Raw genomic sequence first — 27819 nt, forward strand, 5'->3', positions numbered from 1 at the left:
AATAATGATCCAGTAATGTAGTAGATATGCATAATATCCAATCACCTAGATGGTGGTTTGTTAAAGATGGCAACAAAGGCATCAGATACTTTTTTGATCATAGGTATTTTCACGAGTTGACATTTTCTTGTTTATCTGTTGCCCACTCCCAATAGGAGTTAAACTCCATGAGAATAGTAGCCTCATCTGATAATGCTTGAAACATTGCTAAATAAATATTTGTTAAAAACCTTACTTATGGTCATACCTAGATGATATTGTGGGTTCAGTTTCAGACTGCCACAGTAAAGCAAATACCACAACAAAGTGAGTCACAAGAGTTTTTTGATTCCTCAGTGCATATAAAGTTATCTTTATACTGTACTGTAGCCTGTAAAGTGTACATATGCATTATGTCTAAAAATGCAATGTGCATTCACTAATTAAAAGTAGTGACCGGGCATGGTGGCTCATGCCTGTCATCCCAGTGCTCTGGGAGGCCGAGGCAGGGGGATCGTAAGGTCAGGAGTTCGAGATCAGCCTGGCCAACATAGTGAAACCCTGTCTCTACTAAAAACACAAAAAATTAGCCAGGCACAGTGGCAGACACCTGCAATCCCAGCTACTTGGGAGGCTGAGGCAGGAGAATCCCATGAACCTGGGAGGCAGAGGTTGCAGTGAGCCGAGACTATGTCACTGCACTCCAGCCTGAGCAACAGAGTAAGATTCCTTTGTCCCCCCGACCCCTCCCAGAAAATAATAATGTATGGCTTTATTGCTAAAAAATGTTAATGATTTTCTGAGCCTTTGGCAAGTTATAATCTTTTAGCTGGAGGAGATTCTTGCCTAGATGTATATGGCTTCTTATGTATTAGCATTTTGGTTGCTGAAGGTTGGGGTGGTTGTGGCAGTTTCTTAAAATAAGGCAAAAATAAAATGTGCTACATCAGTGGACTCTTCCTTTCATAGAAGATTTCCCTGCAGCATGCGATGCGGTTTGAAAGCATTTTGCCCACAGTAGAATTGAATTCAATATTTGGGTTCATCCTTTCAAACCCCACCTCTGCCTTATCAACTAAGTTTATGGAATATTCTAAATCCTTTTTTGTCATGTCAACATTGTTCATAGCATCTTCACCAGGCATAGATTCCATCTCAACAAACCATTTTCTTAGCTCATCTATAAGAAGCAACTCATCTGTTCATCATGAGATTGCAGCAATTCAGTCACATCTTCCAAGTTCCACCTCTAATTCTAATACTGTTGCTATTTCTACCACATCCACAGGTCTTGAACTCTCAAAGTCGCCCATGAGGGTTTGAACCAACATCCTCCAAACTCCTGTTAAAATTGATATTTTGACAACTTTCTATGAATCACGAATGTTCTCAATGGCATCTGCAAAGATGAATTCTTTCTGGAATTTTTAGATTTACTTTGCCCAGATCCATTAGAAGAATCACTGTCTATGGCAGCTATAGGTTTACAAATGTATTTCTTAAATAATATGACTTGAAAGTCAAAATTACTCCTTGATCCATGGGCTGCAGAATGGAGGTTTTGTTAGCAGGCCCAAAAACATGAATTTCCCTGTGCCTCTCCATCAGAGCTCATGGGTGATCAGGTGCATTGTCAGTGAGTAGTAGTATTTTATTTGAGATGGAGTCTCGCTCTGTCACCCAGGCTGGAGTGCAGTAGTGTGATCTCAGCTCACTACAACTTCCGCCTCCTGGGTTCAAGCGATTCTCCTGCCTCAGCCTCTTGAGGAGCTGGGATCACAGTGCGCCATCACGCCTGGCTAATTTTTGTATTTTTAGTGGAGATGAGGGTTTTTCCATATTGGCCACGCTGGTCTCAAACTTCCAGCCTCAGGTGATTTGTCCCCTCAGCCTTTCAAAGTTCTGGAATTGCAGGCATGAGCCACTGCATATGGCCGAGTAGTAATATTTTGAAAGGAATCTTTTTTGTGAGCAGTAGTGTTCAACAGTGGGCTTGATTTTTGTTCAGTAAATTATGCCAAAAACAGATGTGTTGTCCTTGTGGCGTTGTACTACCTGTTCCAGAACACAGGCAAAGTCAATTTAGTATAATTCTTATTGGCCCTAGAATTTTTGCAGTGGTCATTGAGCCTTAGTTTCAACTTAAAGTCATCAGCTGCATTTGTCTCTAATAAGGGAGTCAGCCTGTTCTTTGAAACTTTGAAGCCAGACACTGACTTCTTCTCTCTAGATATAAGGGTCCCAGATGACATCTCAATGTTGTAAGAACGTTTTGTCCTCTTTGCAAATCTGCCATTTAGGATAGCCACTTTCATCCATTATCTTGGCTAGGTACTTTGGATAACTTGCTGCAGCTTCTCCATCAGCACTTACTGCGTCACATTTCCCTTCTATGTTATGAAGATGGCTTATTTATTTGAACCTCATGAAGTAACTTCTGCTAGCTTCAAGCTTTTCTTCTGTGGCTTCCTCACATCTCTCAGCTTTCTAATTGAAGAGAGTTAGGGCTCTGGATTAGGCTTTGCTGTAAGGGAATGTTGTAGTTGGTTTGATCTTCTATCCAGACTGTTAAATCTTTCTCCATATTGGCAATAAGGCTCTTTCTCCTTCTTATTCATGTGTTCATTAGATTAGCACTTTTAATTTCTTTCAGGAACATTTGTTTTGCATTGACAACTTGGCTAACTGGAGCAAGAGTCCTAGCTTTTGGCTTGTCTTGGCTTTTGACATGTCTTCCTCATGAGGCTTATTTCTAGTTTTTGATTTAAAGTGCGAGACATGTGACTCTTTCATTTGAACACTTGGAGATCATTGTAGAGTTATTAATTGGTTTGTGTAATTTCAATATTGTTTTGTCTCAGGATTAGTGAAGTTCAAGGAGAGGAAGGGAGTTGGGAGAATAGTTACAGATAATTAAATATCACTGACTGTAGATCACCTTAACTGGTATGATAATGATGAAAAAGTTTTGAAATATAGTGAGAATTACAAAATGTTCCATGGAGACATGAAGTGAGCACAGGCTATTGGCAAAGTTGTGCTGATGGACTTGTTTGATGCAGGGTTGCTGTGTACCTTCCCTTTGTAAAACATGGAATATCTACAAAGAGCAGTAAAGCCAAGCACAATCCAAATGAGGTATGCCTGTGCTGACGTTCAGAAATACATCTGCTGGGGAAAGTACTTAAACCACATCTTTCGTTTTCTTGATTTTCTCGTGATTCAGTTGCCCTTGAAAGCCTAAACCTTTTCTACTAGCAGTGTTAAACTTAAAAAAGTGCTGTGTCAGTCAGCGATTTAATACTATTTTATCTCATGGATCACTTTTCCCTAAACTTGCTAGCATGAAAAGCCCTTTTCATCTTGTGGACCTTTTTGTCCTAAATGAGATTCATTAATTCATAAAAAGCTCTTTGAGGCCAGGTGCAGTGGCTCATGCTTATAATCCCAGCACTTTGGGAGGCTGAGGCAGGCAGATTACAAGGTTAGGAGTTCGAGATCAGCCTGTCCAATATGCTGAAACCCCATTTTTACTAAAAAATACAAAATTGGCCAGGCATGGTGGCACATGCCTGTAGTCCCAGCTACTCGGGAGGAGAATTGCTTGAACCCGGGAGGCGTAGGTTGCAGTGAGCTGAGATTATGCCATTGCACTCCAGCCTGGGTGACAGAGTGAGACTCCATCTCAAAAAAAAAAAAAATGCCCTTTGAAAATTATACTGTTCTTTTGGAATACTAGTTTTTATCATATCTGTTTTATTGAATTGAGCTGATGATGTATTTTCAAATTAGTGCCTCATTAATTTGCAGAACCCCTGCCTATGTGCTTTCCACTTTAACATGAATTCATTGTCCAGGGACAGTCCCAATAATCAGCCATGATTGTATTGTCCTCCTGCCCTGCTTGCTCCTCTGCTACCCTCTCTTTTACTACTTCCTCCGGCAGTTTCCTTCATCTGTGCTAGCATTCTTTAAGATGCATTCTCTCAACTCCTGAATTATGCCGCTCCTCAATCATGCCTGATATGGTTTGGCTCTGTGTTCCCCCCCAAATCTCATGTTGAACTGTAATCATCACCATATGTCAAGGACTTGACCAAGTGGAGATAATTGAATCATGGGGTGATTTCCCCCTGTCCTCATGATAGTGAATGAGTTCTCTCTAGACTTGATGGTTTTGTAAGGGGCTTCCTCCTTTGCTCAGCATTAATTCTCTCCCCTGCCGCTCTGTGATGTGGTGCCTTCCACCATGATTATTAGTTTCCTGAGGCCTCCCCAGTCATGTGTAACTATAAGTCAACTAAACCTCTTTTCTTTATAAATTACCCAGTCTTGGATATGTCTTCATAGCAGCATGAGAAGGAACTAATAAAGTACCTTCCTTGCTCTCCTATAATGATTTGAAACAGCTCTGTGTAGCATTTCTTCTGTGCTCAGTTAAACTGTAGAACAAGTGAAGGTGGCTGCTTTTTCTCTTTTCCCCATAGTACCAGGATGAGCTCAGGGTGACTGTCTACTGGTCCTTTATTTGCTGTTTAGGATTTTCAAACTTTTTAAAGGAAGTGTTTGCAAAAGATGAGTGGCCTCCTCTGTGTTAACCCCAAGCTCTTCCACCCATGCCTGCATAGCTTGCAGATTTCCTTCATTGGTCATTACAGTTGCTCATTGTAGAGCAGTTAGGATTTTTAGCCTGTGCCATTTGTGTGATATAGATCACCTTCATTTTTAAATTCTTTTTCTTTAAAATGCCTAAATCATTTTGATAACTCTATTTTTGAGAATATAAAGCATGATACAAAAAAGGTTTGGCACCTTCTAGTAAAGTTAAACATATATTTATACAACCCAGGAATTTTACCCTGATATTTGCTAAAGATAATTGAAAACCTGTGTTCACAAAAATATTTCCATAAGAATGTTCATACCAGGCTTTATTCATAATAGCTCAAAACTGGAAGCATAAGCATCTCAAATGTGCAACAATAATATGACAGATAAACAAGTTGTAGTACGTTAATACAACAGAATGCTACCAATAATGGAAAGGAGCACACTACCGGAACATACAGCACCATGGCTGAATTGCCCCGACATCCTGCTGAGCCAATGTAGCAGGTTCAAAAGAGTTCATATTGTCTTACTCCATTTACAAATAATTCCAGAAGCTGGCAGAACTAATCTATGGTGGGAAAAAGTCAAAAAGAGTGGCTGCCTTGGGGACAGGGATTAATTAGAAAGGGCTGTGAGAGGGACTTTATGAAGAGATGAAATGTTCTGTCTTGTTAGGATGCATGTTACAAGGATTTATGTACTTGTCAAAATATAATGAATTGTACATTTAAGATTTGTATATTTCAGTGTTTGTAAATTTTACCTAAAAAGCTAAAAAATATTAACATGTAGCTAATACATTTACTATTTGAAATGGTATGGCTTAGCAGTTCTAAAACTACCTCTGTGTATCCTAGTCTTGAGAAGATATGTAAGAATGTTAAGGATATTGACAGCCAGATTTCACATGTTAGGCGAGCTAATTACAAATATGGAAATAGGGAACACTGGACTGTACACTGTAGTGTTTGGTTGGAACCAGAGGTATCTGAATGAGTCATGGTTTTTCATCTCTCCTTATATATGTATATGCAAGTAGAAAAATGCATGCAGAATGACAACATAAGCTTATATATGTTTATGTGTGTGCTTGTGTGTGTGTGTATTTATATGTAAGCTTCTTTTATATATACACACATATCTATGTATATTTTATGCATTAGAAGCATTGGCAGCAGTGTGATATAGTTCCAACTCTTGGATTTTAAATACCATTCTCTACTAAAAGGAACTGAGACTTCTTTGAATTAGAAATGGCTGATTCAAGGGCCAGCGAAGTATGTGACAAAAAGGTAAGGAAGTGTTGAGGGAATCATTAGGATGTGTCAAAAGGATACAGGAGCTATCTTGAAGAGGTTTCTGCTGGCCAAATATGGGACAATTTGAGCATCAAGTTAAATGACAATAATAGGAGATCATACCCTGTTGTGTAAAATAAGTCTTTGATTCCACGTTCATATGGGAGAAGTCAGGGAGGGAGGCAGGCAGGCAGGCTCACTGTTCTTTGGATTATGGCTTTCTAGCTTCATCACTTTATTGTATTGTTGACAAAAACTTCAAAACTTGATACTTTTGGGGAATACTTGATACTTCAAAGAAAACTTGATACTACAAAGACGGTCTGAGGAACTGTTCTACATTGAAAGATACTAAAGAAACATGACGGGACTCCTAAATACCATAGTGATCTGGGATTTGAACTTAGATGGGTGGGTGGATAATGATCCTTTATAGGACATTTTTTGGGACAACAGATGAACTGTGAATGTGGTTTTTTAATTAGCTAATATTGTTGTAGAAATATTCAATTTTCTGATCATGGTAACTGTATTTAACTTGTAAAATAAAGTTCTTTTACTTGGGAAACGCATGCTGAAGTGTTTAAGAATAAAGGGGCATACCAACTTGCTCTTAATATTAAAACATTTATTACACATGTATGTGTGTGTGTGTGTGTGTGTGTGTGTGTGTGTACAGAAAGATTGATAGACAAAATTTGCTGATAGAATGCTAAGTCAAATAAGACAAACCAAATTATTGGTAAATCTTAGTGTCCTAGTTTAGCTGCTTTCATAAAATCCCCTAGACCAGATGGCTTAGTAGACATCAAAAATATACAATTCTGGAAGTTGTGAAGTTCAAGATCAAGGTGACGTCAGATTTGGGGTCTGCTGAGGAACCTCTTCCTGATAATAGGCAGCTGTCTTCTTTTGGCGTCCTCACAGGGTGGGAGTGCCCAGTCCTTAATCCCAGTCATGAGGGCTCTGACTCCTGACCTAATCACTCCCCTGAAGCTCCCACCTCCTGATCACATCACACTGGGGTTAAGATTTCAGCAGAGGAATTTTAGGGGGAGACAGAGATACAGTCTATAGTTCTGGGTAAAAGATGTACAGGTGTTTCTTATACTATTCTTGCAGTTTTCTGTAAGATCAAAATTATGTCAAAATAAAACATTATAAAAATAGAGAAAAGAAACAAAAGAATAATATAAAGAATGATAAGAAGATATTATTCTAATATTGAAATTTATATGAGAAACTGAGGAACTCCTTTTTATGCCGTTAAATATTTATCCAATTTAACATTTGTCTCATTATGCCTTCCTGTTCATTGCTGCCCTTCAAGATATGTTGGCACCACCTCACAGAATCACAAACTCTTGGGACTAACAGGGGTCAAAGCTTCCATGTGATTAATGAATCGCCTCTAAATTCTTTTGGCCAAGTGGCTGTGTACTGGATGTTTACATAACTCATTCATTTTAGCAAGCATGGGAACATTTGTTCTCCCGATTAATGCAGCTTTTACTTTCTTTCTGAACCAATGATTAACACTGATTCATTTATTGCCATTTTATTTTGTAAAATATGATTTCCCCCCTATATAAGAAAGTGGTTTTCCTCTGGTTCCAAAACTGTGTTCCAATATGTTCTGAGGCACTACAGCAGATATACAAGGGTAATTCAGGATATATTAAAATTGCGTGGGAAACACAGTGACATTTGTTGGACAGAACCTGATGTAGTTGTTTCAAGGTTAGCTTAATACAGTTCAATTTTAATATTAGGTCACTATAGTTCTTTCCTTAAGGTCATATCTTTGGGAAGCTGTGTTTTTAGTGGTTGCTCAAATAAAACGCAGGTACTGCATGAAGTCAGCATGGAACAGAATATGAGGATGGTGGTGTCCAATTTGATTTGGGAAATTTTGTAGCTGGTAACTTACTCTACTTTGCAATTTTAACTCATCTTGAATTATGAATGCTGCAGTGACACCCAGTATAAACTTCTTGTAGGTTCTCTTAGAAAAAGCAGTGAAAGGACTTTATGAAATTAAAAATACTGTAAAAATATAAGTTCTTAACATCTTTACTAGTATGCATATTATAATTGTTATTAGTCAACCCATAGAATTCATGTTTATTCAGTCAAATAGAAATTGATTCCTTGGTAAGCTTTCTTTATCATGGGATTTCCATGATAAAGAGAAGAGTGTCTTAGTAGTATGTGATTTGACATTCACATAATTTGTCTTCTCAGCTTTGCCTTTCATAACAGTCTTGATGAACAACAAAATGACCACAAGGCTTCGACCAAATATCAATTTTGCTTATTCTTCTACATCTTCATGTGATTTTATATTTTAGAGTATATTACATTTTGAGTGATTTTTAACTATGTAGCTAGACCTTTAATATTTGAAAGTTAATATGCCAATACAGAATAGTAATTATAGTCAAAACATTTTGCTGTTATAATATTTACTCAGTTATAATGAGCAACAAAAGGAAACAGGATGTGATGTGCTAACATAGTCTATTAGATTAAATATTAGAATTGGAAGCTTCTTTAATATAAACGAAAAAAATTTAAAGACCTAGGTCATAGCTTATCTTAAAAAGTTAGTGTTGGAAAAGGAAGGTATTTTATAGACAGTATAATTCAGTCTTCTTATTACACAAATGAGAAAACTAAAGCCCAGCAATGTGAAGTGAAATCGCATGATAAACTGTCCGCATCCCAGAATGTCTTCTTGTTCTCACTTGTTTGTAACAACCCATTTCCTGTCCAAAAGAGATGAAGGATAGCTGGTTACTGATCTCAGTACTGCACACAGGTCATTATTAAAGAGCCTGTTCTCAGAATTATTATGTGGTAAGAGGAAGGAGTCAGTCGTGTATCATTTGTGTAGGGACTAAATGACGGAAAACTCAAACTGGCTAATGCTCCTTTCTTCCACGTGAAGAGTGAAGAATTCACAGAATGTGTTGGTTTGTTTAAAGAAATACCTAGTGACTTTTACACATGAAGGCTTTTGCATAGCTGGATCTAGGGGTTCAAACTCTGTTGTTATGACTTAGGTCTCTTACTATATTTTGGCTCAGCTTTCTTTTGGGCTGGCTTCATTCTCAAAGAAGCTCCTTTTAAGGACTGTTCTGTAAAGAATACACAGAACTAGTGGTTGGAATAAGTGGTGAGGAAGAGAGGGTATGATAGATTAGAGTATTTTATCTGGAGTTTTTCAGAACTTGAAATAGCTCAAATAGGATCTGGTTCCAGATAATAAAGAAAATAACATAAGTTTTGGTGCCTCAAACAATGCTGTCATATTTTAGAGTCATTAGAATTTTAACTGTTCATGATTTTTATGTAAATTCTGTAATCATGTAAATATCAACAGGTACCTATGTAAGAACAGGACTTAGACAAAAATCTGGGGCTAGAAAATAACTGAGAAGTTTTGGCTGTTAAGATTACATTTGAGCAATAACAATTCAAAAAACTGAGTTGCAGACCAGTGACTTACCATGGTCAAGTGTGCAACAAAGCAAGTAGGATTCAGAAGGCTAAAGGGAGGCGGGATCAGCCCTTAGGAATGTTAGGTACCACCCAGGAAGGCAGCAGGTGTGAGAAGAGAATGCACACACCTAAGACAACCTCTTCTACAACCGAGACTCTTGGTGCTTGGGAAGAGAGCAGGGAGTGGCTACCATAGGTAAAAGCCTAGTAGCAGCGGTTAGTAGTTTTTGAAGTTTGAAATGCAGCCTAAGAATTGCCTGACAGGTTTCTATTTTTCTGCTTTGGATCATAGTAATTAATTGATTTATCCTGTTCACTTTACTTGGGAAGCTCTTGCCTCAGATTTCTCCAAGTCTCACTTCTTCAGCCCGTTCCTACTTGGGGATCCTTCAGTTGCGAGTTCTGTCTGCTGCTGGTTCCAGAAGTGCATTCCCAAACTGCACTCACCAGAGGGTGTGTTTGAGAACCCATTGTGGCTCATTTTTGAGACAAACTTTGAGCTAAAACTTTATTGATCATCTGATCTCCAAGATCCCCTTTGATTGATACACATCAGTGGAGTTTGGGTCTCTTAATAAATAGTGCGGCAGTCCAGCCTGGGCAACAGAGCTGGACCCTGTCTCAATAATAATAATAATAATAATAAATAATATCAGAGTAGAGCTAATTTCCAGTGGTCCTCCAAGTCTAGAAATTCTGCCTCCCCCATAATATCCAGTTACCCAGGCAAATGGCTGCAGACTTCTTTGGGAAAGGTAGGCGGAAGAGCTACGCTATAAATTGTTGGCAGCGTAGTAAGATTCTTCTTCAAGGGGACCTTGCTTCCTCTTTCCTTGTTTAATGAGTTCTGGGCCTGTGAATTGGCTCATGTCTGGGAATTCAATGACGTATTCTGACTTTCTCTTATGGTCATCAAGTCAGATTTTTGTTCATTTAAGCCACAACTTTCTGTTTAGACAAATGAAAAAAATACTTCAGTAGGCTGCCCTGTTCAGTTCTAGGGACACTGTTGTCTTTGTTTTGTGTTGCTATACCAGAATACCACAGACTAGGAAATTTATAAATAAAATAAATTTATTTCTTACAGTTCTGGAGACAGAGAAGTCCAAGGTCAAGGTGTCTGCATCTGGCAAGGACCTTCCTGCTGCATCATCCCATGGCAGAAGGTGGAAGGGCAAGAGATCACGCTTTAGAGAGAGAGGAAGGTGGCCAAACTCATCCTTTTATTCAGAAACCCACTGCTGAGATAACTAATCCACTCTCCCAGTAATGATATTAATCTGTTTTTGAAGACAAGGCCATCATGACCTGATCACCTCTTAAGGTCCCACCTCTCAGTACTGTTGTATTGGGGATTAAGTTTTTAACACAAACTTTGGAAGATACATTTAAACTATAGCATTTCACCCGTGGCCATCAAAATTCATGTCCTTTCAACATGCAGTATCCATTAATTACATCACGGTGGCCTCAGAGTTCTTAACTTATACAGCATCAGTCCAGAGTCTCATCTAAATCAGGTATGAGTGAGACTCATGAACAGTTCATCCTAAAACAAACTCCCTCCAGCTTTGAGCCTGTGAAATCAAAACAAGTTACCTACTTCCAAAATTCAATGGTAGAACAGACATATGATTGATATTCCCATTCCAAAAAGTGGAAATAGACAAGAAAAGGGGTAACTGGTCCCAAGTGAGTCCAAAACTCATCAGAGAAAACAACATTAGGTTTTAAAGCTGGAGAATAATCTTCTTTGACTCCATTTCTCCCATTCTGGGCACACTGGAGTGGACGTTAGCCTCCCCAAGGCCTTGGGTATCCTTGCCTCTATGACTTTGTTGGAGCGAGCCCACACTTCGGCTCTCACAGGCTGGCATCTCATGCCTGAGCTTCTCCAGAGTTGTGGAGTTGCACTGGTAACTCTCCATTGTGGAGTCTCTGAGATGGCCTTGTTCCCATGACTCCATTAGGTATTGGCCTAGTAGGGGCCCTCTGTGGTGGCTCCTGCTACAACAAGTTTGTTCCTGGGCCCCAGGCTATATACTACATCCTTTGAAATCTAGGTGGAGGCTGCTGTGGCCCCATAGCTCATGCAGTCTGCAAGTTTGCAGTTAGTACCATGTGAATACCACTATGACTTACTGTTTGTGCCCTCTGGAGGTGTGGCTGGGGCTCACATTGTACAGAAATGCAGGGAGCAGAATCCTAAGTTTCCCAGGCAGGAAAAGCTGAGGCACCTTTCTGGAAACCTTGCCCTCAGGGCCCTGCTCTAGGCCTGTGATGGGAGGGATGGCCTCCAGGATCTCTGAAGGAATTTAGGGTCTTTATCCCATTGTCTTGATGAATAGCACCCTGCTAGTTTCCATCTCTACTTAGCTTTTTAGAAAATGGTCAGTTGACCACAAACCCTTGGTTTCTTCTGCTAAACATGCCTTTTCACACTTAATATTGCCAGGCTGCAAATTTTCCAAATTTTTCCATTCTGCTTCCATTTTAATTATAAATTCCAAATTCAGTTTCTCTCTACTCACATCTTACTATGTGCAGTTAAGAGTAGCCATGCAGATCTTTCGTTATTTTACTTAGAAATTTCTGCCACCAGATACTTGAGTTCATTGCTCTTAAGTTGTGCTTTCTGTAAGCCCTGGGGCATGGCTACAAATCAGCCAAGTTCTTTGTGACTTCATAAGTATGGCTTTTGCTCCATTTGCCAGTGCCTTGTTCATTTCCATCCGATACCTCATCAGAATGGCCTTCCTCGTGTGCTTCTACCAGCATTCTGATTGTGAACACTTAAGTAATTCCTAAGAAGGTTAAAGCCCTCCCTGCAGCTGTTGTCTTTTTCTAAGCCCTGACCAGAATTTCCCTTAATGCTTCCTTTATAGCAAACCAGGCTTTTTACAGCCATTTTCTCCAAGTTCTTCTAGTCTCTACTCATTTCCCAGCCCCAAAGCTGCTTCCACATTTTTAGATATTTGATATATCCACAGCCCTAATTCTTTGTTCAAGCTTTCTGTTTTAGTCCATTTTGTGTTGCTGTAAACAGAATATCTGAAACTAGGTAATTATAAAGAAAATAAATTAATTTCCTTCAGTTTTGGAGGCTAGGAAGTCCTGGGTTGAGGGGCCTTCATTTGGTGAGGGCCTTCTTGCTGTGTCATCCCATGGCAGAAAGCAGAGGAGCAAGAGAAAATGTACAAAAGAGAGAAAGGAAGGGGACCAAAGTCATCTTTTATCAGGACCCCGCCCCTGTGATAACTAATTCACTCCCCCAATGACAGCGTTATTCCACTCAGGAGGGCTCTCCTTTCAAAGGTCCCACCACTCAACACTGTTGCATTGAGGATTCAGTTTCCAGAACATGGGCTTTGGAGGAAACATTCAAACCGTAGCCACTGTGATCAAGTAGACATGGTGAATATTTCTGTGCTCAAACTCCTCTGCAGCATTAGTTCTGTTGGTTGTGATGGCAATACCCACCTTGTCTCTGGATGCTAAGTGCTCCCCTTGTCCTCTGCCACACTAATATCCCATCTTCTGGGTGAATTCAAGGAACCCACACAGATGGCAGCAGTTCCCACATTAGTTCCTGGCCCACACGAGAGCCAGGTATATATTCGCAGATGCCAGGGATCCCCCTTTAAATGTATTTCTCATGGCCTCGGTGAAAGGGGGCATCCCTAGGACATAGCCAGGGGATTGGCAAACAGGTCTCCCATCATCAGGCAGATCCAACATTCCAATCTTGCTAAGCCTTTGAGGAAAGTTCTGACGTTTCAACTTCATTGAGCTTCGCCCACTTTTGGAACAGGTGTCACCCAACCCAGCACTAACACACTGAGCCCAAGTTGGTGCTCTCATGTAAAAACCTGCCCTATTTACATACTGATTCTCTTCCAACTAGAATGTGAGCTAATTGAAGACAATAGATGTAACAGTTCTTTCCACTGTTGACTAGAAGAGAGCCTACTAGAGTGCATTGTCAGGATGGTCAGTGGTATTTGTTGAATCAGGGACTGGTTGGTTCCTTATGTGTTCATTCAACAGATATTTATTGAGTATAGTGCTCAGGAATAACAGCAAGCAATAGATCTTTAGAAGTGGAAGTTATCTGAATGATTACGAGGCAGAAAGATGGCCAGGGTTGTGACAGCAAAGGTAGAGGGAGTTGGGGGTGTGAGATGACGTTTGGAGGTAGACAGTGACCATGCTTTGCAGCATGTAGTGGGTTACTGTGTGAGGAGTTTTTGTCTGGTATTCCAAGTGCAGTAGGAAGCCCCAGGAGTGTTTTAAGCCAGGGAGTGACAGAATTTTATATTTCAAGTTTACAGTGCCTGTTTGGAGAATAGGTTTAGTAAGACAAATTTGGGAGCAGAGAGATTAGTTGGAGGACTGTTTTTTATTCCTTTAGTGAAGACACAGTGTAGCTTGAACTAGGGCAGGGTGGGGATTGACATCTCCCTGTCCACCTGCTGTTGTCACTAGTGCCGTGATGAAGCCTTGTGCTGTATAGCATGCTGTGGGGCAGCTGCTGTGGGACAGTGACTGCAGTGCAAGCATCTCCCACTTGCTATGGTGGCAGGGTTGAAAGCAGACCAAGGTGGAGCCAGATAGATGGAAAGGAGTGGAAGGTTAGAGTGGCAGATAGGGGGCTTGTTTCACACAGTGCAGCAATTGCAGCGGACTTCTCTAGCATCTTACAGAGTACACTCAGCAAGCGCTCGAATGATACTATTTTTACCAATCAAGTTGCCTAATATATATAAAACTTAACAAACAAAGCTAAAATGTGTACCACTTATTATTTTAGTGTTAATATGCTGCATAGATGCAGTCTATGTGTAATTCTAAATAAGAAGTTGGCTGGGCACAGTGGCTTATGCCTATGAATCCCAGCACTTTGAGCAGCTCTCGAGGCAGAGGGATCACTTGAGCTCAGGAGTTCAAGACCAGCCTGGGCAACATGGTGAAAGTCCATCACTACAAAAAAATACAAAAATTAGCCAGGCATGGTGTTGGTGGTATGTACCTATAATCCCAGCTACTTGGGAGGCAAAGGTGGGAGCATGGCTTGAGCCCAGAAGGCGGAGGTTGCAGTCAGCTGAGATAGTGCCACTGCACTCCAGCTTGGGTGACAGAGACAAACCCTGTCTTAAAATAAATAAATAGTCATAGTAATTTTAATTTTCAATCTACTTGTTTTATAAGATAGATTATAATGTTTAAATCATGCTCTATAAAAGTATAATGAACAGTTTAGTATATGAAGTTACATATATTAATAGTATGTTTTACAGACTAAGGAATTTTTATTATATTTTATTTAAACTATGTTTTTTATTTTTAATCCAAAGTACCAAGATACGAATATGCAGGGAGTTGTATATGAACTAAACAGCTACATAGAACAACGGTTGGACACAGGAGGAGACAACCAGCTACTCCTCTATGAACTGAGCAGCATCATAAAAATAGGTAAGAAACATTTTGTGTTCCTCTTAGAAAAATTGGGCCAAGATTCTTTTACAAAAAGCAGCAAAGAATAATTTGCTATACTAAGAGGCAGATGAAAATCATTTATATTTACTTCTATTTCCGGAGTAAATCTGAAGCGAAAATATTTTATTATGAAATTACCAGAGTTAGTCAAACTTAAAAATTTCTAAATTATCTAATCCCAAATATCTGCATGATGTATACATGTAATATACTATTCTTTCGAATTAATACCTAGTTTCCTTTGGAAAGTATAGTTTTATTGAATTAAATCACATCTTTATAAGAGATATTAATTTTAAAGAGAGAATAAGCATTTTAAATGTATTTGGGTAAATGACAATTTTATTACATAGACCATGTAAGAAGTGTTCTATGTTCTGAATAGAATGGGGAAAGTTATGTCAAAAAAGTACTGTTTTAGAAGGGTGCACTTATTTTTAGGACATGATTTTTCAGAAGGATACCCACTCTGACAATTGTATCTTTTTTAAATTTGAAAATCAAAATATTGATGTTACCAACTGTAATGATTACATGTATTATTTTATTTAACTATATGCTATGCACTTGTGTATGCATATTATATGCATTAACTGACTTATTTGTATTATGGCCTCATGAGGTTGTTTTCATTATTACCACCACTTTACTGATGAGAATGCTATAGAACAGAGGGGTTAAACATCTTACCCAAAGTCACACAAATAAAAAGCAGTTAAGTAGGGGTTTAAATTCAGGCAGTTCTTCTAAGACTTATGCTATTAACTGCTTTAGTTGCCTTCAGATGACCCTGAAGCAATTTTTAGTAAGTTAAAATATGTTTGCTTCAGTGACAATTACAGATGAATACATCAACTTTTTTGCTTGATGCTTATTTTGGTTATTTAATATTATAAATATCACTTATGGTATTTTAAAGACTTTAAAACTTAAATACAATCCTCCAATTTTAAAAATACTCATCAATAATTCTGAATACTTAAAGTCCAATGAATATGTTACTACATAGTACATTGACTGCTATATGCATTTGAGGATGTCATATCTTAAATTTTATACTCACTGGTGAAAAATATAGAAGATATTTTAATGATGCTATTGAGTAAAGCTGTAAATGATTTTGTTCCATTTACTGCATGACCATTGATTCTGTTAACAAATCAGCTTGAAAGACATCTGCCTGTCACTGCAGAGAATGCATCCATGTCAGATTCTCCCACTGAGCTCAGTTTCTTCCTTTTCTTATTACTTTGGCAGCCACAAAAGCTGATGGATTTGCACTGTATTTCCTCGGAGAGTGCAATAATGTAAGTATCTAAAGTTAGATTTTGGTGATCTAGATAAGAAAATATCATAAGGTCTTTTTTTAAAAAAAGTCACAAACAACAGACATTTCATGATTAATTACTTTTAATTTAAATTGATTTTGTATTTTGTTTCTATATTTGATTATTACCCGTCGAGAATTTTACTGACATGGCAACATTTAGGCATAGACTCGTGTGTGTGTGTGTGTGTGTGTGTGTGTGTGCGCGTGTGCGTGTGCGTGTGTGTGTTTCTTTAGCTTTGGTTTGTGGCACCCTACATTATAAATGATGTTTCTAGATTAGTGTTTTGTATAAAAGTGATTCGGCACCGTGAGCTGGGATGCTGTAGAGGAGTGTCCGTGCCCTCCCTACACATGATCTACAGTAGAATAAAACGAGAACAAGAAGTTTAACGTTTTTCTGGGTGAGTTTTAAAGTTTTTGCAGATGACTAAAAGTTCTAGGGCATAGTCCCAGGGCTCTAGGTCTACATCCCTAAGCTGCCTTAGTGTTGCAGGCTCAGGCCAGTCAAGGCATGAGGATTCTCAGCTGTGGCTGTTCCAGTCTTCTGCCAGCAGGCCGGATTCTGTGTTTCTGGTCTAACTTACCTGGAGCACAGTCCACCATAAAAGGCAACATGTACAGGCCCTTTCCAAAGTATTTCAGGATGTTCAATTACTGACATTTGATTTTTGATATGGTATTAATTCTCAGCAAACTAACACAAGAACAGAAAACCAAACACGACATGTTCTCACTCGTAAGTGGGTACTGAACAATGAGAATACATGGACACAGGGATGGGAACATCACACACTGAGGCCTGTCTGGGGTTGGGGGCTAGGGGAGGGATAGCGTTAGGAGAAATGCCTAATGTAGATGACGGGTTGACAGGTGCAGCAAACTACCATGGCGTATGTATACGTATGTAACCTGCATGTTCTGCACATGTACCCCAGAACTTAAAGTATAATAAAAATAAAACATACCATGTGCATATTTTAGCATAATCTGAGCCAATAATACTTAAATAATTTTAATGTAGAAATTTCTTCATGAATTTATTTGGAAGATTTTTACTTTACATTTCTTATGTATTAGACATTAGTATTTGAGATTTGGAGTCTATTTTTGCAATATGCTACCTGTATTCTTGAGTAATCAAGATATATGTTACTTACATTATATACAATGTTACTAGGAATAGAGACAAAAGCATTCTGAGATTTCTGATAAGACTCTTAAAACAGTTTTGCAAAGTGTGTAGATAGTTACACACAAATGTTTATTGGCTGATTTCATTAACTTATAGCTTATTAATTTCCATGGCCATTGTTTTCCCTTGTATTGTAATAACTTACGCTTGTTACTTCACAAAATTAAAGACTGATTTAGGGCAAGGAACTTTTTGCATTTATTCTTGTATTTCCCAAGCCCCACTCCTAATGCCTTTCATATAAGCAGTCAGATAAGAATATTTATTAATTTGTATTACTCAGATATTACTACCACTTTATTTCAGACACTGGTATTATTCTAAAATGGCTAAGCTACTAAAATAACAAATGTATATTTTTTCTGTGCATTAAAAATTATTTTTAAAATGTTGAAGTTTTTATTAAAAGTTAATAATTTCTTTTAGAAAAAAATTATACAGTTTGCCATTATTTTTAATTGGCTGATAGGTGGGGAATGCACTGTATCGTGGTCCACGTTGCATTACTCCTCCTGAGTCGCCACCAGCAGCCCCTAGTGTTGCCACACAGCTGTGCTCACATCCAGCCCCTTACCCTTGGGTTTCTAGCTCATATCAAGGGTGGACATGTTGCCCATGAGGGCCGCAGCAGATTATTTGCTAAAACCTGTATCTTGGACTTAGTAATTATAGCTATTCACCTGAACAAAAGTGGTAACAATCCTGAAGTTGAGGCTGCCTCTACAGGATGGTCTTCCTGCCCCGTGGAAAGAGAATAGAGAGAGCTGCTGGGCAGAAACCAAGAGGTGCAGGCACCAGGCACCCTGTGGGCTACAGTGGGTGGGAGCCCAAATGCTGACTTCACAGGGCTTGGATTTAGGTTCCAAAATCCACATTTTTAATCACTTGGCTTTTAAACTAATTTTTTTTTGCTTTATTTGCAGACTTTATACATTGACCTCAATGAAGTGGTTTCCTCTTATGATTCAGCAAAAAACTTCTCTGTCTACAATATCTAAATTGTAATTATATGTATATCAATTTGAACTATTTCATCTTTACTTACCTTTTACTTTAGTAGCTTAAAGGACTTGGTACAATATCCTGCCAGTTTTAGTCTGGCTTCTTATGCTAAACTCCTAAGGTCAGTCAATTTGCTCTGCATGCTTCTCTCTAGGGGCACTGATGCTCTGTTCTTTCTTTCCTGCATCTCAGGGACTGAGTCTGTCTTCTTCAGTGTAATATCCCTATGAACAGCAGAGTACATAGCAAAATTATAGCTGTCTCTGAGCTTCCCAAGTCAGATCCCACTGTATTTTGCTTTCTCAATGTTATATACTTCTCCTTCATGGAACATAACGGAGTCTGTGATTACTGTATATGTTTGTCTTTGATTTGAGTGACTATTTGTTTACCTGGCTTTTTTGCTAGAATATAAGCTTCATGAAGGTAGATACTTTATCTGCCTGGGAGGATAATTCTTGGGGATAATTACTGTGTTTCGCTCACTCTATTTTTCCGTTTATGCATTCCACCTTCATAGCTAAGCCCTTATTATTTTCTTAACCCAGGGATTTCTGTGGGTCGAAGGAGACATTGCCTGAGAAGTCTTAAATTCACTCAAGTGTTTCTTTAGATGTATTTACATTATTACTACTTTCTTTGTTCTTCATTTCTTCTTGTATTTCAAGTCATCCATTTGGGATCATTTTTCTTCCATCTGAAATATAACCTCTAGAATTTCCCTTAGTAAGAGTTTGCAGTTGGAAAGCTCTCTCAGTTTGTGTTTGTTTGAGTTTGTCTTTATTTCACCCACTTTCTTGGAATGTATCTTTAGTAGTTAAAGAGTTTAGGTTGATAGCTTTCTGAATATTGACTAAAATAAAGATATTGTTTTTTAGTTTATTTTGCTTTTTATTTTAGTTTTTTATTTCCTGTACATAGTTTCAAGCTTGTCTTTTATTTTTTGAAATACATTAACTATTCTTCTTCTATGTTCTTTGAATTTACAGTTTCTTGGGTTTTGTTTCCTTTAACTCTGACAGATGGTGACTACTTTGCTTATGTGTTTTATGGTTTTCTTTTTATTTTTCCTTTATCTCTCTCTCTTTTCTCTCTCTCTCACTGTGAATTTATTCTTCCTTATGCCCCTTAAATGGATACTCTCAAGGCTTGTTTGAAGTGCCTTTCCAGTTCCTTTTTGGAAGATAGATTTGCATTTGTTTCTGCTAGTCCCTTGAGGTGCTGATTATCTGGTTGAGTTTTTTTTTTCAGGCTACAAAATAGTATGGATTCAAAAGTCAAATCCACATGATGCACAATTATGACTTCTTAGAGGAGATTTTTATTTTCCCTCCAATACTAATTTCAAAATAATTTGGTTTCCTTGCAGCTTCTTTGCTGGGTTAATTGTACTTGTCCTTCGACCTAGGATGAATGTTTGGCCTGCTGCCTGTCCTGGCCCTCTAAAGTGGTCTCTATTTAGACTTCCCCCACAAAAAGGCCCCAACTTTTCTCTCCTGTCGTCTCCTGCTCTTCTTGTGGCTTTCCCAGGAAAAGACCAATCTATTCAGTCCTTAGTTAATGTCCTCAAGAGATAGCTGGCTTTGAGATCTGGTTACATCCCACGGTTCCTTTATTTACTTCCTTTTAGATTTCTGTGGATTCCTTCCATTCTTCTCAGCCCAGCAAAGTAATATAAAAGATGGGTAAAATATATTTTATGCAGCCTTTAAATAAATTTGAAATTGTTTTTGCAAAAGTGTCAGTCAAATGATTTAATCTGCCGTATTGATTGCAATAGAAGATATGATTCTGAAATGTAACTAACCATATTAAATAAAACATCTCTTGCATAGGTAAGCAGATACATGTATATATTTTTGTATTTCATCTTTTGCACATGAAAGGTAGCATAGTATACATAATTATCAATCTTTAAAAAATGTGTCTTGATAGCAAAAAAAGCCTTTCTTAAGTAACTCAATTTCACAACAAAAATTATATACTTTAGTGACAAAATCATAATAAAAACCAAATAGACTGAGAAATTTTTTTGTCCATATCAACAAATACTAAAGGTTAAAAAAAGAAGGGATTATACAGTTTTACACTTATTAAAGTACTAATTTCTTCTCAGTCAGTAGAAATAATTAAATTTCTGAAATTGATGTAATGAGAAATATAACTTAAATAGCATTTAAATATGTCAGAAGTTCTGATAGAATTTAAAAATGCACATTCATATAACCAGAGAGGAAAAAATCTTCTATGTGTTTTCTTCGTATCGAACATTTAGCAGAAGATAAAAACAAACTAAATACTAAAAAGCACTAAAAGTAAAGCATAAAATATTGCTGTGGAAATCATTATGGGATTGTAACAAAATTACTTGTAAAGAAGATCCAACTGTTAAAAGAAAAGAAATTAAATCAGGTTTAAAAAACCAAACTGTCTTTTATTCTGGTGCTTTGAAGTTTCTGAAGCAAAATGCAGAAAAGGAACAGAATTGAGGTAGTATTTTGCTTATTGAGAGATCATGAAAACAACTTAGAAAAGATTATCAATACCATTATTATTTATCTGAATAATATACATACTAAACTCAGTATATTAGGTTAGGATCTACCAACTTGTGGTTCCTTTTCTTTTCTGGGCTAGACCCTACTTTAATGTGTTTAACTTCTATTTAAGAATTCTTCATGGAATTCCTATAATGGCTAAAAACAAAGGAGATTGGAGGGCTCAGAAGAAGATAGGAAGATGAGGGAAAATTGAAACTTCTGAGAGACTTGTTGAATGGTTGTGACCAAAATGCTGTTAGTGATATGGACAGTGAAGTCCAGGCTGAGGTGGTCTTAGGTGGAGAGGAAGCCTGGCTGCTCCTAGCCATGCACAGTCATATGTGTTCACAAAGAGAGGGTCTGAAATGGGAACTTATGTTTGAAAGGGAAGCAGAGCCTAAAATTTGAAAAATTTGTAGCCTGACCATGTGGTAAAAAAGAAAAACCTATTTTCTGTGGAGAAATTCAAGGCATCAGCTGCAGAAATTTGCATAAGAGGAGCTAGATGTTAATCATCAAGACAATAGGGAAAATGTCTCCAGGACATTTCACAGATCTTCACAGCAGCCCCTCCCATCACAGGTCCAAAGCCTAGGAAAAATGGTTTCATGGACAAAACCCAAGGTCATGCTGCTCCATACATGGCACCCTGTGTCCCAGTCACTTCATCTCTAGCTATGGTACACAGAAAGCAAGAGTTTAGGAGCCTTGACCTAGATTTCAGAGGTTGTATGGAAATACCTGGATATCTAGGCAGAAGTCTGCTGCAGAGGCAGAGCCCTCATGGAGAACCTCTGCCTTGGGCCTCCCCACATAGAATCCCCAGTGGAGTACTGTCTGGTGGAGCTGTGAGAAGAGGCCCACTGTCCTCCAGATCCTAAAATCCACCAACAGCTTGCAGCATGTGCCTAAATAAGCAGTAGGCACTCAATGCCAGCCTGTGAAAGCAGCCACAGAGGCTGTACCATGCAGAGCCACAGGGGCAAAGCTGTGCCTCTGGACTTGGGAGCACACCCCTTGCATCAGCATGAACTAGATATGAAACATGGAGTCAAAGGAGATTATTTTGGAGCCTTAATATTTAATGACCGCCCTGCTGGGTTCTGGACTTTTTCAGAGCCTGTAGCCCCTTTGTTTTGGCCAATTTCTTTCTTTTGTAATGGGGACATTTACCCAATGCCTGTACCCCCATTGTATCTTGGAATTAACTAACTTGTTTTTGATTTTACAGGCTCACAGATGGAAAGGCCTTGCATTGTCTCAGATGAGACTTTAGACTTGGACTTTTTTTTTTTTTTTGAGACAGATTCTTACACTGTCATCCAGGCTGGCATGCAGTGGTGTGATCTTGGCTCACTGCAGCCTCCACCTCCTGAGTTCAAGCAAGTCTCCTGCCTCAGCCTCCCGAGTAGCTGGGACTACAGGTGCATACCACCATGTCCAGCTAGTTTTTTTTTTCTGCATTTTTAGTAGAGATGAGGTATGGCCATGTTGGCCAGGCTTGTCTCAAACTCCTCACCTCAAGTGATCCACCTGCCTCAGCCTCCCAAAATACTGGAATTACAAGCATGGGCCACTGTGCCTGGCCGTGACTTGGACTTTCGAGTTAATGCTGAGGTGAATTAAGACTTTGAGGGACTGTGAGGAAGACCTGATTGGTCTTGAAATGTGAGAAGAACATGATATTTAGGAGGGGCTGGGGGCAGAATGATATGGTTTGATTCTGTTTCCACACCAAAATCTCATATTGAATTGTAATCGCCACGTGTCAGGGGAGTGATCTGGTGAGAGGTGATTGGATCATGAGGGCAGACTTCCCCATTGCTTTTCTTGTGGTAGTGAATGTGTTCTCATGAGGTCTGATGGTTTAAAAAGTGTGGCACTTCCCCTCCTTGTACTCATTCTCCTGTCGTCATGTGAAGAAGTTCCTTGCTTCCCCTTTGCCTCCTGCCAGGATTGTAAGTTTTCTGAGGCCTCTCAGTCATGCTTCCTGTTAAGCCTGTAGAACTGTGAGTCAAATAAACCTCTTTTCTTCATAAATTACCCAGTCTAAGGTAGTTCTTTATAGCAGTATGAGAACAGACTAATACACAGACAAACCAATTATGACACTGAGAAAAAAAGAGAAACCTAATTATATATGTTTAGTAATTTCAAAGCAGGCAAAACAAGAGATATAATGAAAATGAGAAATTATGAGTGATTACTTTTACTAACAAATCTGAAAACCTAGATAAAAATGAAGTTTTCAAGGAAAATATAAATTACCCTATTAAATGCAAATGGTAATAGAAAACTTATTAGTCTGGTAACCAAGGAGCAAATTGAAGACACTGTTAAAATATTACCTTTCTGCAAACCAGTAGCCCATTGATTCGTCTGACTTTTTGAGCACCAGTCATCGGCAGGCACCATGGAGATGACTGTAACCCGGGGAGACACCGATGTATCCCGCAGCCTGGGATCCTGTGTCTACATTGTCTGTTCGCTACTGGGGAAGCCCTTTAAGAAGGGGGATTTCTGTGCTTGTTGTACTTTTTCAGAACTTGGGAAAAAAAGAAAAACTTCCCAGAAAGTAGTTTAGCATTGAATTAATTTTGGTTCTGGAGTTAGGTTGTGTGAGTTCTCTTTCACTCCTTAATAATTGTGTAATTAATAATTATGTGACTTGGCAAAATTCTTAAACTTTCTAATCCTTAATTTACCATTTACCCGCCACTAGTTAAATGTTACACCATAAATACTGTTTGTTTAACAAACCATTTAAAACATCTGCTAAATACCAAAAAACTATGCTAAATTGCTGAGCATACAAAAATAAAAATAAAATTATTTCTCACATCAAAAAATGTACAACCAGTGGGGAAGACAGAGAAATCAACCACTAGTTACAGCCTGTGATTGTTATGTGCTAACAGAGAGGAGCTCAATTTATGTAGTCATGAATTTGATGGGGCTGCAGTACATGAAAACAGATTGGATGATGAGACAGTATTTGAGTGGGGATTTAAAGACCTCTTAGTAGGTAAGAAGGGGGAAAAAAGGAATGTCTTTTGGGCAGAAGAAGCAATTTATGAGAAATCTGGAGTTAGCAAAGAAAACAATGTATGTTGTATCCTGGCCATAGCAATGTCTGCCATAGACAAAGTGCTCTTGAGACGTTTTCTGGGAAAAAATAATTTTTTCATGACTGAATTTTTGCTTAATTCACCTTTTATCATTTTACAGCTATACTTAGCCACATATGTAACATACTTGATAATATCCTTACAGTTTTTCTGCTGTAATCTGTAAGAGTGTTTGTGAAAGCTGAAAACCTTGTGTAATTTATACCTTAAAAAATTTAATTCAAAAATATATTTATAGTTTTATATATAGGTTATTAAAATAACCTCTCCATAATTTACAGGTTTGATAAATTAGCTTAGTTAAGAAGTTTTTTCTTATTTTTATTTATAAGCATGAACAACTAGATGACTATAGAAGTCCTAGATTTATAGAATGTTAAAGCTAAAAGAGCCAGTTCAAAATTTTTTAATATTTTTATTTTAGTGATGAGGTAACCAAGGCTCTCCTGTGGGTAATGACTGTCTGAGTTCACACCCCTGTCAAAAACTAAAGTCCAGGCTCTCATTCCAAAGTTACTGTGCTTTCTATAAAGAGCAGCTATGCTCTCTCCACCCTAATACAGTACCTCTTTTAAGAGCATAGCTCCCCCATGCCCCTTTGTTACTTGATTTTTATTACTCACCTACTGGGAAGAACACATTTCAGTTTTTTTCTTGGGATACAACTGGGAAAAATGAAGGAGCAAAAGAATCTTCAGTTTTACCTTCAGTATGTATACGCTGAACGTTCACCTGAAATATTGCATTCTTCATATTCAGAGCCGGTAGTTTATAGTAATTGTTTGCCTTTTTCAAGTGCACAGTGAACTTCAGCAGATTTATGTTTAAGAATTATGCAAACAAAGTTAGTCATCCATATATCAAGTTCCAGGTAACTGTGGGAGCTATTTACAGGCCATTTACATAGATCTGAATTTGTTTACTATCCAGTGCCATCTAGTGTCTTATAAGGATACTAGCCTAATGGTAAACCTAAACACTCTTTTCCTTTTTAAAAAGTGTTTCTAAAATTTAACTGTTTGTGAGTTGAAGTCTTAACATTGAAATGAAGTCTCATGAATAAAGTGATCTTTGAATTGTGTATGGAATGAAAGATGAAAGCAAGTTTTAATCAAGCGAAGTAAACATCTATTTGGTTGATATCAATGAATTGGATTTTTCTATTTCATTAAAAGATGGTATTTTATAAATTGTATTAGTCTATTGTCTTGTTCATTTTCCACCAAATCTATTTATTTCCTAAAGTTTACATTTATATAATTTGAATGTTTTTAAATTTTTTTATGAAACCAGCCAATTGATTATGACTTGTGCTCCCAATCTTTTCTAGTTTAAATTACCTCACTTTAAGGCCAAGTGCGGTGCCTCACTCCTGTAATCTCAGCACTTTGGGAGGCTGCGGCGGTTGAATCACAAGGTCAGGAGATCGAGACCATCCTGGCCAATGTGGTGAAACCCTGTCTCTACTAAAAATACAAAAATTAGCTGGGCGTGGTGGCGCATGCCTGTAGTCCCAGCTACTCGGGAGGCTGAGGCAGAAGAATTGCTTGAACCTGGGAGATGGAGGTTTCAGTGAGCCAAGATCACCGCACTGCACTGTACCCTGGCAACAGAGTGAGACTCCCTCTCAGGAAAAAAAAAAAGAAAAGAAATATATATATATAAATTTGCTGTTAACACAAAAATATCAGCTACTTCATAATGAGTTTCTTAGAAAAATTTAAAAGCTGATTCCTCCCCTAGGAGTTCCTAGCCTCTAATAGGATTATTTTCTGCTCTTTGGAAAATCTCATCCATGCTAGTTGAGAAGTGGAGGGACTATTGGTTACCATCATCTCTAGAACTCTCAAATGCTGAAAAACTGTAGCAGCCTTTTGTCAAGTTGATGTCCTGAAGGCAGTTACTTTCTTCTCTGGAAGGGATAGAGGTGGTTAATGTTTGAAACTTTCAACCTTTTCCTTGTTTTTTTAGTTGTAGTTTTTATCTCTAGTCTCTTAAAAAGAAAGCTTGTCCGAATAAAAGGTTTTATATATTTATACAATAGCAGAGAAGGAGCTGATCTTAGAGACTCAGTTCAACACTGGATATTATAGATAAATTCATGAGTTGCTGTTGGGAGCGACGAGGTCGGCCCCCGGAGCCGGGCAGCAGCAGGCGACACTGGGAGCTTTGCTGCAAGCGGGACCTCCAAGGTGTTCCTCCCTTCAAGCTCCAATCATGCTGCTCTCTGGACACGAAGGGGAAGTATACTGCTGCAAGTTCCACCCCAACGGATCCACCTTAGCATCTGCAGGATTTGACCGACTGATATTGCTGTGGAATGTCTATGGTGACTGTGATAACTATGCCACACTGAAGGGACACAGTGGAGCAGTGATGGAACTGCATGACAACACAGATGGCAGTATGCTCTTCTCAGCATCCACAGATAAAACTGTGGCTGTGTGGGATAGTGAAACAGGTGAGAGGGTTAAAAGGCTCAAGGGACACACTTCCTTTGTGAATTCCTGTTATCCAGCCAGGAGAGGGCCTCAACTTGTCTGCACTGGCAGTGACGATGGCACAGTTAAGCTTTGGGACATCCGGAAGAAAGCAGCTATCCAGACATTTCAGAACACATACCAGGTGTTAGCTGTGACCTTCAATGACACAAGTGATCAGATTATTTCTGGTGGAATAGACAATGATGTCAAGGTCTGAGACCTACGCCAGAACAAGCTAACCTACACCATGAGAGGCCATGCAGATTCAGTGACTGGCCTGAGTTTAAGTTCTGAAGGCTCTTATCTCTTGTCCAATGCAATGGATAATACAGTTCATGTCTGGGATGTCCGGTCATTTGCCCCCAAAGAGAGGTGTGTAAAGATATTTCAAGGAAATGTGCACAACTTTGAAAAGAACCTCCTGAGATGTTCTTGGTCACCTGATGGAAGCAAAATAGCAGCTGGCTCAGGCGACAGGTTTGTGTATGTGTGGGATACTACAAGCAGGAGCATATTGTATAAGCTGCCTGGCCATGCTGGCTCCATCAATGAAGTTGCTTTCCACCCTGACGAGCCCATCATTATCTCAGCATCGAGTGACAAGAGACTGTATATGGGAGAGATTCAGTGAAGATATGGAATAGAAGATTCCAAGGCTGCTTGTCTTTGAGACCTCAGACTGCATAAGTGACGTCAAATGTTGGCTGCCCAGGCTAGCACCCTCCCTTCAGATGACCATTACTAGCAAGAAACAGAGGAGGCGGTGGCCATATTCCAAAAACCACTTCTGTCCCATTTCACCAGGATGACTAAGGCAAGCTCCCATGGCTTCTAAAAACCACCTGCCAGATTTCAGGGACTGTTTTATTTGTTTTCTTTTTCTTGTTTCCTGTTTTCTAATGCAGGCCCAATGTGACAAATTCGTTGGTTGGGTTTTTTTGTTTTTTTTTTGTTTTTTTTTTAAGTAACTGGCTTGTATAATATTTTCTCGCTGTATTTCTCTAAGTCATTTTGTATTAAAAGCCAAATAGATGCCTTTTTACAAGAGCCATGTGGATTGGATTTATTCCTGTCTTTTTTTTTTTTGAGGCTTAATTGCTAAAAATCAGAGTAGAGCATGATGTGGCCACAGGTTACCATTCACTTAAAAGTCCAAGAAGCTGCCGGGCGCGGTGGCTCACGCCTGTAATCCCAGCACTTTGGGAGGCCGAGGCGGGTGGATCACGAGGTCAAGAGATCGAGACCATCCTGGT

General features: G+C 38.7%; 2 protein-coding genes across 2 annotated transcripts in view; both read left to right on the top strand.

The window, feature by feature from the left end:
• PDE10A (phosphodiesterase 10A) overlaps positions 1 to 27819 on the top strand; it is a 339461-nt gene that overhangs the window by 213859 nt on the left and 97783 nt on the right. Inside the window, 2 exon segments of the mRNA XM_017508318.2 lie at positions 14747 to 14867; positions 16149 to 16198. Of these exon segments, the coding sequence (XP_017363807.2) occupies positions 14747 to 14867; positions 16149 to 16198 (171 nt within the window).
• On the top strand, positions 23369 to 27613 carry LOC108289020 (U5 small nuclear ribonucleoprotein 40 kDa protein-like). The gene is given in 2 exon segments (XM_037731273.1): positions 23369 to 23530; positions 26190 to 27613. Coding segments are annotated over 2 exon segments (1170 nt in total). The 3' UTR covers positions 27198 to 27613.

The sequence above is a fragment of the Cebus imitator genome, unplaced genomic scaffold, assembly GCF_001604975.1.
Source record: "Cebus imitator isolate Cc_AM_T3 unplaced genomic scaffold, Cebus_imitator-1.0 Scaffold389, whole genome shotgun sequence".
NCBI classification, from domain to species: domain Eukaryota; kingdom Metazoa; phylum Chordata; class Mammalia; order Primates; family Cebidae; genus Cebus; species Cebus imitator.